This window comes from Lutjanus erythropterus, chromosome 13 (assembly GCF_056507025.1).
Source record: "Lutjanus erythropterus isolate fLutEry1 chromosome 13, fLutEry1.hap2, whole genome shotgun sequence".
In the NCBI taxonomy this organism is placed as follows: Eukaryota; Metazoa; Chordata; class Actinopteri; order Lutjaniformes; family Lutjanidae; genus Lutjanus; species Lutjanus erythropterus.
This window is the reverse complement of record NC_139329.1, coordinates 12,845,976-12,859,003: the sequence shown is the minus strand read 5'-3', so window position 1 is coordinate 12,859,003 and position 13,028 is coordinate 12,845,976. Positions and strand designations below refer to the sequence as shown.

The window sequence follows — 13,028 nt, the reverse complement described above, 5'->3', positions numbered from 1 at the left end:
CAGGAAGGAAGCTCGTCCTCGCGGGAGTCGCCCTCGGGAGTCAAGGATCCTGAGGTCACTCAAGACCCTGTTAAATTCAACACCCTCCAATGGAGAATGTATGTAGAGGAATGAACAGAATCTAAACGCAAACAGGAATTCTGCAAGAATGCTTAAACATATGTTACTAGAAGTCATTAATCATAATGGATGCAAAAATTAGGTTGTCAGCGTTAACTGCAGCACAATAAATCACTGCAACAACACCTCTGACTGCTCATCTCTGACAGGTTCAATCTTCCACTAGAGAGTAATAAGACAGTGCTCAGGGACTGTGCTTCTTTATGCTAAATGCTAACTTTATCATGCATGCTCACAACGACAGTGCTAACATGCTGATGTTTTATAAGTACATTGATCATGGTCACTATCTTAGTTTAGTATGTTAGCATGTAACGTTTGCTAATTAGCGACAAACACATAGTACAGATGTCATTAGTTTTGCAGGTGTTTGGTCATGAACTAGTCTTGGAATCTACCAAGCTCATGCTTTCATTTGCTCTGGCAGATAATTCATGTTTCCACACTAGTTTAGTGATGACAGGTTGGTCACAAACCAAAGTTTTGGGTAAATTAATTTTTTTTTACCTGATGATGGCACCAGAGGAAAAGTCTGAGGGTCAAGTTAGGACACACTGGGCAAAAACCATGAATGTCTTAAACAAATGTACCAGTCCAGACGACTGGATTTTGAAATATTTCACTGTAAATTAAAAACTTGCCGGTGGTGTTAGATGAGAAGTCAGAGGATCAACAAAGACATTAGAATTTGTCATCTGGGCCCTCTGAATGTCTGTAGCAAATTACATGGAAATCCATCCAATATTTGTCAAGATATTGCAGTCTACAGACCAAAGTAGAGGAACAACCAACATTAAAATCTCATGAGCTGCAAATGCAGTATGGCCGTGACCTGTTTCTATACTGCCACCTAGTGTTGATTTACATGAACAACACAAAACTGAAATGTGCTCGTTTGCTTTACTGGCTGCACAACAGATTTGGATAATAATACAAAATATGCAATCTTGTCATTTAAAGGGAAACTCTGCTATAAATGTCACTTTATCATTAGTCATGGTATGTTTTATCACAGTTTAGGCTCAGAAACTACAACTTCCAACAGAAATCCTGCGTCACCAACTGGGGGCATTTAAGGTCAGGATCTAACAAAATATGCTGCTGGTTGCATCAGTGCTGCAGGAAATCTGCTGTATTTTTTGTACATCCAATCTAGATATGTGATGGTTTCACACCTGTGTTCTTATAAAACCACAAACTACCTGCATGAAATTTTATACAGAATATTTTTGATTAACACCTGCACCCCTTTTTCATTGTTTTGTCAAATTCTTTACATTTCATCTTGTTTTCTTTGTATAGTCTATGTCTATCTTAAAAATGTAGCACTACAACTTTCACTCACTCAATCTGTATATGATGAGCCATAATCCACAGTTTAACACTTTAACAAGTACGGTTGGGAGAAAACTAAAAAACATACATGCATACAACATATGCATCATTTTCAAAGAGAATCTTTAATCATAAAAATGCACGAGTGGTTTTTACAAAACATTAATACAAACAATGTATTTGTGCTACTTTCTGTTTAAAAACACACAACATAACAGGATGTAAGACACTGATTTGTTTTTGGTATGAATTTATGTTAAATGTTTGTGCACAACCTGCAGCTGGGATGGATTTTGTATGATCTGCAGCTCGGTTGTATTTTTGTTTTGTTGTTATCTGAAGGCCACTGGGAGAAATAACGAGGTCAGAGCAGACATGTAGACTATACACACACACACACACACACACACACACACACACACACACACACACACACACACACACACACACACACACACACACACATACACACACACACTCAAGGACACTCCAGTAATTCCATACAAATGTATAGAACATGGTGTCAGAGCGGGGAAACTACTTCACAAAACAATATATTACATAAAAAAGACCACTGATGTAATTCTCAATATTTAAATAAGGTTTCTTTTTGCTTGATGATGGATTGTCCTGGATATATTGCCTTTAAATTATGCTTATACCACTGATAGTGAATAGTTTGGATTATTTGAAAAGGGGTGTATGAGGTACTTATGGACAATCAGTGTGTATTAAGTACAGTAGATGGAAGTCAGCACGCCCCAACTTTGGAGAAGCAGAGAAGAGTACCAGCATGGAAGATAAGCAATGTACTGCTGTGGAGAGGGTCAGGTTGATTTGGACAGAGTGATATTTAGCTTATATAACTGCAGTTTCCTGTCAGAAAAGGCTGTCTGACAGCAAAGTAAAGCAGTGATAATACTCTAAATAAAGCATACATGTTTTTTAGGTGGTTATAATACGTTATGCTACTGACCCTGTGCACAGCAGTCCATTGCTTAGCTTTCTACATTGGTACTACTGCTGCTTCTCCAAACTGGGGCATGCCGCCTGCCATCTACTGTAGGTGATATACTGACTGTGGAGAAGTAGCTCATAAATCCACACTTCAAATAATACGAACTATCCCTTTAACCAATGAATTTTGCAAGGATCTGTCAAGAATTTCAGCATTAGTTTGACTGCAACATTTATTTCGCCATTTCTTGGTTTATACTTCATACCAGCTCGTAGGTATTGATGCATTTGGTAAAGAACTTCTACAACATGTCTGTACCACTCGGACAAATAACTCAAATAATTCAACGCAAAATTCCTTTATGACTGAGTCACTCATCAAACAATATTATTACCTGATGTACAGCCACTGAGCTAGCATCCTCAGCACTGTAGAGCGTGCTGGAAAAGGTCTGAAGCTCGAGTCAGGAAGCAATTAAGCTTCTGGAGCAACATGATGTTGAAAGACAAAGACAAACCCACGACTGGAAGGTCCAAAACACAAGCTTGCACTTGTAAGAGAATCATAAATTGGATCCAGGGGCATTCATTAAGCTTTGTGTCAAAGAGTTTTCCCAGTTGAGATCAAAATAAAAAGTTAGTTTGTTCTGGCCCACAGGCTCCGCAGTCAACTCTTTGTGTCTTACAGTGAGGTTTCCTTGGATTCTGGCACAACTGGTTGGAACGTCAAGATCTCTGTAAAGGTGTGACCTAAAAAAAGAAGCACAGCAGGACACTGATCAATAAAACAGCTCATATTGTCTTCCTCCTTTCCTGTTAGGCCTCCATCCTCAACTGATCTTTTCTTGCAGCATAATCAGTCTATCAGCCCCTCCCTCCGTCCTTACGTTTCCACTGGCTCAGCGGCAGGTCTGTGTTGTCTAGTGTTTGGTCATACGGCTGCGCTTCTGTCTCTTCCTCTGGTTCTCTGAACTCGGCGAAGTAAGGCAGCGTGAGAGCCTCCGCAGCAGTTACCCTGCTCTCTGGATCTAGCAATAACATGCGCTCCAGCACAGACACAGCTGTGGACAGAGCAGAAACAAGAAAATCAAATCACAGTCTGACTGTTCAACCGAAAACAGATGAAATTAAAAGGCTGAGCACATCCTACCTTGTGGATTAGCTGTGGAAAACACCTTGTGAAGGTCTTTCTTTTCCACTTTTGGAAGACTTTTGATGTAGCTTTTGGCCTGAGAAGAAATTAATATTTAATGTGACACAAATCAATGTTTCCATGCACATGAACTTAAAGATATACATGTGGATTTTGCCCAATTATTCCTCCACTTCCTTAATCTCTTTGGGGGCAGAATTGGCTGCCCCAACTAAATCAGGAAGTGTATATTTAAATTCTTGTATGCATTACATGTTTGGAACTCACATCCTCAGATTCTAGTTTTGATATAAATTCCTGAGCTGGTGTTCCTGTGGTCTTCATGATCTCAGTAAGCTGATCCAGGTCTGAGTACCAGGGGTCAAGGGTCAAATGTGATACGTCACATACAGAGGATAATTCTCTCAAATAAATCAGGAGCAAAAATGGTGAAATTCTACATTGATTATGCAAAAACACAGTTTTCATTTGCTCATGCAGGTACATCCGGCCATCTTTCCATTAAGACAGGATTTCAGCCTTGGATCTGGTCGGGCCAGTCGCAACCATTTATCTAATATTGGGCTTGTTTTATTTGATGATTGAGCGTCACCCATAGATATATTTTACATAAATGCATAGAAAAAAAAATAAACTTGAATGTAACACCACTTATTCACCACTGATTGGCTGTAGGTCTCAATCACTGCATCAGTCAGCGGGTCTGTCCAGTGCAATGCCTCAGGCTGATGAAACTGAGATCAAACTGTAATAAAACTCAAATATCAAACTCAAATATAGATCAAGATTCTATCATTACATTGCCTATCTCTTGCCTAAAATGTTTTAGGAAACTTTCTTGTGTACTGTAGATCTGTGATATGAATAAGGTTGTAAACAGGTGGCTGCTATTCTATGGCCTGCTTGAAAATGGACCAAGCACTGCCTTTGTCACATGTTTCGTTGCTCCGATTGGTTGTTGGTCTATCCCACTCTAAAGTGTGGGCCGTGGTCCAGGGGTGGTCTGTGAAGGTCCTGCAGGTGGCCTTTGAGAGGTCATGAAAATTAATAAATATGTGTTATTCTCCACTTATCTGACCGAGTATAATAGGTGTTACACTGTATTTGGTGATCTGTCACAACAGTGGAACATATCTTATATCTTGTCAGTGGCACAATTAGTCTTGTGTGTTGATCAGAGTTGTGATAAAGGGGTTGGGTGGGCCTCAGAGGATTTTCAAATTTCAAATTCGGTTGCGGCATTCTTCAATTTGGAGATGGATGGTCTATGGTTAGTCTGATGATGCCTTGCAAAACACTACGTTTCTCTCTTCTAGCTCCATGAATGTCTGTAAGATGTCTGTGGAAGCAGGCCAGTGAAGTAAAAGGATACGGTCGCTGCCTTTAAAAAGAGGTTTTCCTTGCAACATCTCTGCCATGATGCAGCCTACAGACCAAATGTCCACTGAGGAAGAAGCAGAAAACAAAACACATCAGTATTTCTGTTACCATCTTAAAGAATTTACACTTGTAAGGAATTTTAGATCAATGAACCGCAGCAAAAGATGTATTCAATAACACCTGAAATACAGGGTAAAGTAAGGTGTAAAAAGTTCACCACCTAGTGGATAACACTGATTATTACCATCTGTTTTTAACACCACATCCTAACACTTGGACAAAAAACACGGCTCGACTTGGTTTTTAAAAAATGTGGTAACACTCTCTATCAAGGTCACATTCATAAGACATTAAAATACATTCATAAAGCTTTATAAAAACTTTTATAACTTTTTATAATGATGCACTACAACCTATGAGATGGGTTATAAATATTAAAGGTGGTGACATCAGTGTTTGAAAGAAGAATCTGAGACCTGGATTACACAGCACATTATAACTACCATAACTAAAGACACACAGAGAACTGCTCTCATGTATCATAAGAGATTATTAATTCTAAGTTTCTGAAATGGAATAATATCTTATAAACATCAATAATATGCTACATCATGACTTTGTGAGCATTAATTAGAGTGACAGCACTGTATAAGGTTAATAGAAATTGTATAGTACCACTGGCCACAGTATTTGGTGTGATGCTGTCATGGTCTATTTCAATTAAAATGTGAAGTTGTGTGTTTTGGAAAATCCAGACATGACATGGCTTTGATCAGTTTTTGACTTTACTTGCTGCTGGCAGATACTGTTCATAAGTCCTCATAACTGTGTTATAATATCATATAATTTCCAATAACCTTATACAGTGTTGCCACTTAAAGCTCACAAAGTCGTGCTATGCTGTAATATCGATTTTTTATAAAACATTAATACAATTTAGAAACTTATACTTTATAATCTCTTACGATGCGTCAGAGCAGTTCTCTATGAGTTGTCATAACTGTCTCTTTGACATGGAGGTATAAAGCATTTTGAGTCCTGAAATTATACATGAACTTAAGTACTATGTCTATCACTGATAATACTTATAACATTGTTAGAAATTGCCATGTGTGATTCTAAACATTTATGACAAATTTTATAAAGCCTTATTTATGTGTTATAATGTTTTATGAGTGTGATTATTATGCGTCATGGACATGACCTTCATAGAAAATGTCACCCAAAATTTTTTTTTGGCCCATTTCATAGTTATGAGGTGTATTTTTCCAGTAAATTTGCGTGTGGAGTTTTTAGCTGCTGTTTAGACTCACAATTCACAATCATACAGACATGTCTTTCATAGAAGAGGAAAAAACACTAGAAGCTCCACTGACTGCAGTCTCAGCGGGCCAGAACGTTCAGCAAAAACATGACATGCAAGAGATCTTCAGAGAAAGCACCAAAGCAACAAGACTCTACCTGTCCACTGGAGGAGTTTGTAAAGGTCATTCTGAGAAATCTAGTAAATGACTCGCTGAAGCAGAAGCCCTGAGTTGCGGGCAGTTGAGTACACTTAAACAAATAATTCATGCTACATCGTAAGATATCATGAGGATTTAGTGCTAATGGGCCGTGCTGAACATGACACAGCAATGAAAGATGACAGTGTGAAAGCTCCTTTAATTAGTTTGTCATTACCAGTCTGAGTGTAGTGCATCCAGCTGAGGATGACCTCTGGGGCTCTGTACCAGCGAGTCACCACGTACCCCGTCATCTCACTGTCTGCCTGCCGTGCCAAACCAAAGTCCAAAATCTGACAGAACAAGAAATGAAACACAGTGACGTTAGACACAACAAAATGTAAACCACACTCATATTTACGATTAAAAATGTAAAACTGGCTTCAGGACTTGGACTAAAATATTCTAAACTATGTTTGTGGGTCTAGATAAACACCTCAAACCAAACCGAATACTGGCAGTTTGGAGTGAGAGCAGCTACGACAGATTGCCAAACAGTCAATACAATATGAGATATTAAGCGACAAATTGTAGCATGAAGACTAAATCAGAAACAGAAAAAACACTTAAAACTGGTGAGAGATGTGCTCTTAAAATGAGAAAACTTTATTAAGTTGAAAGATAAATGTTTATTTTATATGGCAACCTTTTCTAGACTATTTTAATAAGACAAACCCATGAATGGTAATTCAAAACATTTTAAACGTTTATTTACTGTAGTATCTGTGACTTCTCTTTTTTGATTGTTTGTTTTTGTTTTCTTTTTCCATGTACTTAATTTTATTGTTTTTTTTTCATTGCACAAATAAATATATATGTATTAAGGATATATAAGATATGTAACTGTATTAAAAAAAACAAACAAACAAACACAAAAACAATAAACAGAAGTTTAAAAAAATTTACAATAGGCAATGAAATTTCAGGCAATGCATTTATATTTTTAAAATTGAATTAAATATCTAGGAATGAAGACACATGATGTGTTGTGTTTATTTGTGTTATCAGAGTGTGTACTTCTGTACCTTGAGCTCACAGTCTTGGTTGATGGCAAGATTTCCTGGTTTGAGGTCCTGCAAGAATCAATATGAAAAGACTATGACTGTAAATACAGTGGAAAACTAAGATTCAGTCATGACAGTGCAATAAAAAATATTAGAACAGGAAACAGCAACTCCCTTTACAGCTAGATAACAATGTGTGGGCACAATCTTTATCTCACACAAACACACATATATATATGTATAAGACAACTTACCCTGTGAATTATACCAGCAGAATGGATATACTGTAACAAAAGAATACAACAGGAATTTAATCAACAGAACAAATAAGGAAAGTAATAACTTTTCCACAATGCATGATCAGAGTAGGGTTCTCCACCTTAAGGCCTTTGAGCATCTGATAAACCAAATACTGAATCTTTTCTTCTGATAGCCTCTGCAGCTTCATCAGCTTCCCCAGATCTGTCCCCATGAAGGGCATCACCAGATAACTAGAGGAAGAAGGAAACATTATGAGCAGGAGAGTTTACAACTGGATGCAACTTTGAAATAATTTTGCCAAAAGCTGCGTGCATAGGTAACATATAGGTTAATTAAGTGCACTTACAAGTCATGGAATATGTCCAGGGAGAGGTCAGCAGTAAACACATCTAACAGGCCGATCACCTGCAGACAGAAAAATACAATACATGACACAGGTGGAGGTAATCTTTCAATTTGAACAGCAGTTTTACATTTTATAACTTTTTGCTTGCTGCTGTGACTGAGTTTGAGCTCCAAGAGCATGTACCATAATTATTTTTAGAAAAACTGCTGTGAATCAGACATTTAGGCTGCAACACTCTCAAAATAAAGCCTGCAAAATCCTGAGGGGACTTTTACTTCTCCAACCTGATGTGTACTGAGTCCATATTTTTAACCATGTGTATGTAACCATGATGTCAAAGCAGAAAAAACCCCCACTGATTTTCAGGTGGTACAGGGGTAAGCTTAGGTTTTCTGAACTATAAAACATTTGGTTTAGGACCAATTGCAATGGCACCACCTATGGAGGAGGACCTTACCAGAGACAATATAAGCAATATAAGAGGATACACCACAACAATAGTCTTTTGAAAAATGAATACAGGAAATAGTATGCCTTTAAAATATATTTTTAGTGACAATTGCTAAAAAAGACTAAAGAGTGTTCCAGATTAGATTAGAGCAACAATGGTTAGTTGTTTAATCAATTAGTTGATTAAAGGAATATGAATTGTCAACTATCTTAATAAATGATTAATCATTTCAGTCATTTTCAAGCACAAACATCAAACATTTGCTGGTTCCATCTTATTTTATTTGTTTATAAACTAGATGATTAATTGATTAATCGCGCAAATAATCAGCAGATTAATCAGTAATGAAAATAATCATTAGCTGCAGCCCAAACTTTTGCTGTTGAGAGTGTCTCAAATGTGGACCAAGTGAGAACCATCCTATTTTACGTCACCCCACTTCACCATGTACTGATCATGCTGCGTCTCACATTTTCATGTTTCATGTGTTTGAGAAGCCTCAGCTCCCTGTAGGCCCGCTTGGCAAAGAGCTCAGACTGGAAGGGTCTGTAGAGCTTCTTGATGGCCACTTTGGTTCCTGTTCTGGAATCCACCGCTGAGCTGAGGACAAGAATATAACATAATGGGTCAGACAAAATACACAGCCAACATCTTCCTAAGAACAGGAGGAAGGAGGAAACAATAATCTAGTCCGAGAAGGGAAATGATAGGACATCCCTTCTCTGATCTGACACTATGTAAATCTAGGACTGAGTTATATATCAATATTACATTGATAATATGAGACTGGGCAAGGCAACTTTATTTGTATAACACATTTCAACAACAAGACAAGTGAAAGTGCTTTACATAAAACATAAAAGGGATCAAGACAATATAAAAAGACATTTCAACAGTTTAAAGACTTAAATATAAAATAAAATCAGATCAGACAGGAAATGGAACGCATCAGATGTGATTTAATAAATGGCAGAGGCAAACAGAAAATACTTCAGCCTTTATTTAAAAAAACTGAGGGTTGCAGTGGACCTGCAGATTTCTGGGAGCTTGTTCCAGATATCTGGTGCATAAAAACTAAATGCTGCCTTTCCATGTTCTGTTTTGACTATGAGGATAAAAAGTAGACCTTTCCCAAACAATCTGAGAGGAACTTAGCAGCAGATTAGAACTGTACTGTATTTTGGCCCCAAATCCTTCTTTATAAACCAACAGCAGCATTTCATTTGGGAAACAGAAAGCCAGTGTGAAGACTTCAGAACTGAAGTGATGTGATCCATTTTTCTGGTGTTAGTTTGGACACAAGCAGCAGCGTTCTGAAACAACTGCAGCTATCTGATCAGTTTTTTAGACAGACCTGTAAAGACACTGTTAGTGCTGAGACATAAGTCATTTGATAAATTATTCTGGTGTCAGCGGGTTGACAGAAAATTACTTTAGTTTTATCTTTGTTTAATTGAAAAAAAAAATCGCACATTCAATTGTCGATCCAATTGCTGATTTGTTCAATACAACTACTGAGTGCTTGTATGGGATGTTTATGTAAATTTGTGTGTCATCTGCAGACTTATGGTAACATATTTTGTTATTTTCCATAATCTGAGCAGGAGGAGCATGTAGATCAGAAGAGGCCCCAGAATGGAGCCTTGAGGAACCCCACAGGTCGTGTTTGTCTGCTCAGATGTGTAATTAACAAGGATTCAAACCAGTTTAGTATTGTGCCATAAAATCCCACCCAGTTGCTGTTATCATTATATTGTGATAGGGCACATTGTCATTTCCTGGTTTAGAGGGCTGCATTACAGTAAAGTGGTGTCATTTTCTAAACTTAAAGACTATTTTAACTGATCTATTGTTTGCCTCTACCCACTTAGTCATGATATCCACATTACTGATGATTATTTGTGAAAAATCTCATTGTGTTGATATTTTGTGAGAGCACAAACAGTCATCCATGCTATATTGATGCAAAACTGATAAATATAGGAATGTTGACTATAAGCCCAAACCTGTGTTTACACACACACATACACACGCACGCACACACACACGATCGGTCTGTAGCAGGCGTCCCCATCTCCAGCTTGTATTTTACACGCTCATATTGTTCATGTCTTATTAAGCTGCACTGAGTGAGTCGCAGCAGTTCAGCAGCCGCCCACACTGTTAATCATTGATAACAAAGGGGCCGCATGAGGCGAGACGCACAAATGTTCCTCAAAAGCTGCTTTTCATTGTTGTGTGTCAGTAAACTTGTGTGAGCGCGCAGATCTCACTCTGAAGCAGCCGTGCGCTCCTCATAATTCAATAATCTACGAGATCGGTAAAGATATCAGGATGGTTGCGGTGTGCAAGTGTCTCCATCATATAAGGAAGTGAAGCAGCATGTGTTCACACGGCGGAGCGCACAGACTTTTTCTTTTGTTCGGCTGTGGCACAGCGCTGCGCGGCTGCCTGTTTGGCACCATCTGTTTCTTTGTTATCAAGCTCCACATTAACCAGCAGCGCGATCAGGGCTACAGCTTCACCCAGGATTTACTTACCAGACCGTCCCGTACGCGCCGGTCCCCACCTGCTTCAGATCCCGGTACCGCTCCGGTACTTCCCATGACGTTTTGTTGACGTCTTGGCGGTAATATCCCGGTCTGACTCGTTTAGACATCCTAAAATCAAATAAAAAAAAAAGTCCAGGAGAGGTTCGTCTTTGATTGATTTGTCTCTTCCGTCGCTACACACCCATTGTCCCAGTCAGATCCCACCTATGCTCTCACCCTCGATCAGTGCGCAGCTCTGCGTGTCAGCCGCTCAGGGCGCACCCTGAGGTCACCGAAAGCCACTCCCGAGCGCTGCTGGAGGCCTGCAATTAAAGGTGAAAAGGAGACTGGAATGTGAGTAACACGAGACCGGGCTGACAACATGACTGTGAAGTGCGTCGGTGAGTGCGCACTATTTGGATAGCAACCTGAAAGTCGGCGATATCTGGCAACCCCCTGTAGGCTGTGCTCCTCCGTGCTGGGCTGCTTGGCGCAGGACTGCTGTAAGTAAATGTTTGAGACTTGCTGGGACACGAACGTAACTGACGCCCCGAGGTGTTGACAAGTTCTACGTGGTTCAAGAAATATTCGACTGGTTCATGCGCACAGGAAAAATAACAAGGAAACCGTGGTATTATAAATAAAGCTGTCTATACGTGAAAGTGATAGAAATATTAAAACTCTATGTGCCTTTATCACTATGGAGCAATCTAATGGCAACAGCAATTAAAATGTTATGTAACACAGGTGGAGAAATGATGACAGCTGTGGTAGGAATGCATCTGGCACCAAATGAGAAGCACACTATGTTTATTGAAAGCTCAATTTATTAAAAGCTACAACTTAAGAAGAACTCAACCATATATTTCATATTCATAAAGGAAAATAAAACTCTGAAAAGTAATCTCATTTCATGTACATTTATGTGATATTTCTGTGTGGAAGCCCAACTTTCCAAGTTTAATTTAAACAGGGTTCCTACACCTTTTCCAAAGACAAATTCACTTTTCAAACATTTCAAGGTGCAGTTTTAAGTCCCTCACATCTGTGGCAAATGGCATATTTCTATATGCTGTATATTCTCAAAATGATCTGCAAGTCACATTAAATCAGATGTTATTGTGTTAGAAACAACCAAAGTTATGATTTCTGATTGAATTCTACAGAAGAGTGATGAATTAAAGAAAACCATGTGTCACTTGTTTGTGAGTAGACTTTGCATCCAATATAATGTGACTGAGCCAACATTAATCACTAAAACCATTAATTAAAAAATGCCTTCAATTTCATTAGGATCATTTTCAATAAAAAAAAAAAATGTTTATTTTGTTTTCAAGCAAACATTCATTGAAATGTTATCCTCCTGTCCACTGCTCAGTGATCAGGAGTCACACATCAACAAAGACTGACAGCTCAAACCCACAAGTGCACAGTGGCAAGTGAGGATCGAGTGGAGTCATCTTCATTGTATCCAAAAAGTAAAATTTTCTCTCCAGTGTATTCCATTTCTTTATCTGAAAAGCAAACTTTTCAGTCAGAGAGCAATTTATTACTAAAGAAATGCAATTACAGTTTCAAGCACTTTATCCAAAATCCAACCCCTTTTTAAACCTTGAAAACATTCCTTTAAAATGTGGTCGCAGCACCTGTGAGAACCCTGTTTAAACAAATCTAAATTCATTCAGCAAACCAGCAGATTTACCCTGGTTCAAATAGAGCAAGTTGTGATCAGTGCAGAAGCTCAACATTTCATTCAAATTCATGAATGGCGGTGAAGGTTTTTCCCCTTTTTACAGACTCATGCCTGGCAGCATCACATTTGTGGCACAGTCTACAACACACTTCCCCAAAGATGTTTGCATGGTCCTGACTAAAGCAGTCAAATATAACATGCAGTTCCCATTTTCCCTTTGCTTCACTCTACACTGCAGTTTCATTTCAGTGCTTGCTGAACACACGAGATAAAACAAAAAAAGGTGAATTATGTT

At 38.5% G+C, this 13,028-nt stretch overlaps 1 protein-coding gene across 1 annotated transcript; it reads right to left on the bottom strand.

Moving 5' to 3' along the window:
• Positions 1 to 2,867: 2,867 nt before the first annotated feature.
• Positions 2,868 to 11,545, bottom strand: mapk12a (mitogen-activated protein kinase 12a). The gene is made up of 14 exons (XM_084733881.1): positions 11,498 to 11,545; positions 11,278 to 11,363; positions 11,050 to 11,169; positions 8,980 to 9,109; positions 8,059 to 8,117; positions 7,831 to 7,942; positions 7,706 to 7,735; positions 7,473 to 7,520; positions 6,626 to 6,740; positions 4,938 to 5,009; positions 3,833 to 3,912; positions 3,563 to 3,641; positions 3,300 to 3,473; positions 2,868 to 3,162 (listed from the first exon to the last, which is right to left on the bottom strand). The coding sequence occupies exons 3-14, from the start codon at positions 11,166 to 11,168 to the stop codon at positions 3,095 to 3,097; spliced, it is 1,086 nt and encodes a 361-aa protein (XP_084590007.1). The 5' UTR covers position 11,169; positions 11,278 to 11,363; positions 11,498 to 11,545; the 3' UTR covers positions 2,868 to 3,094.
• Positions 11,546 to 13,028: the final 1,483 nt, after the last annotated feature.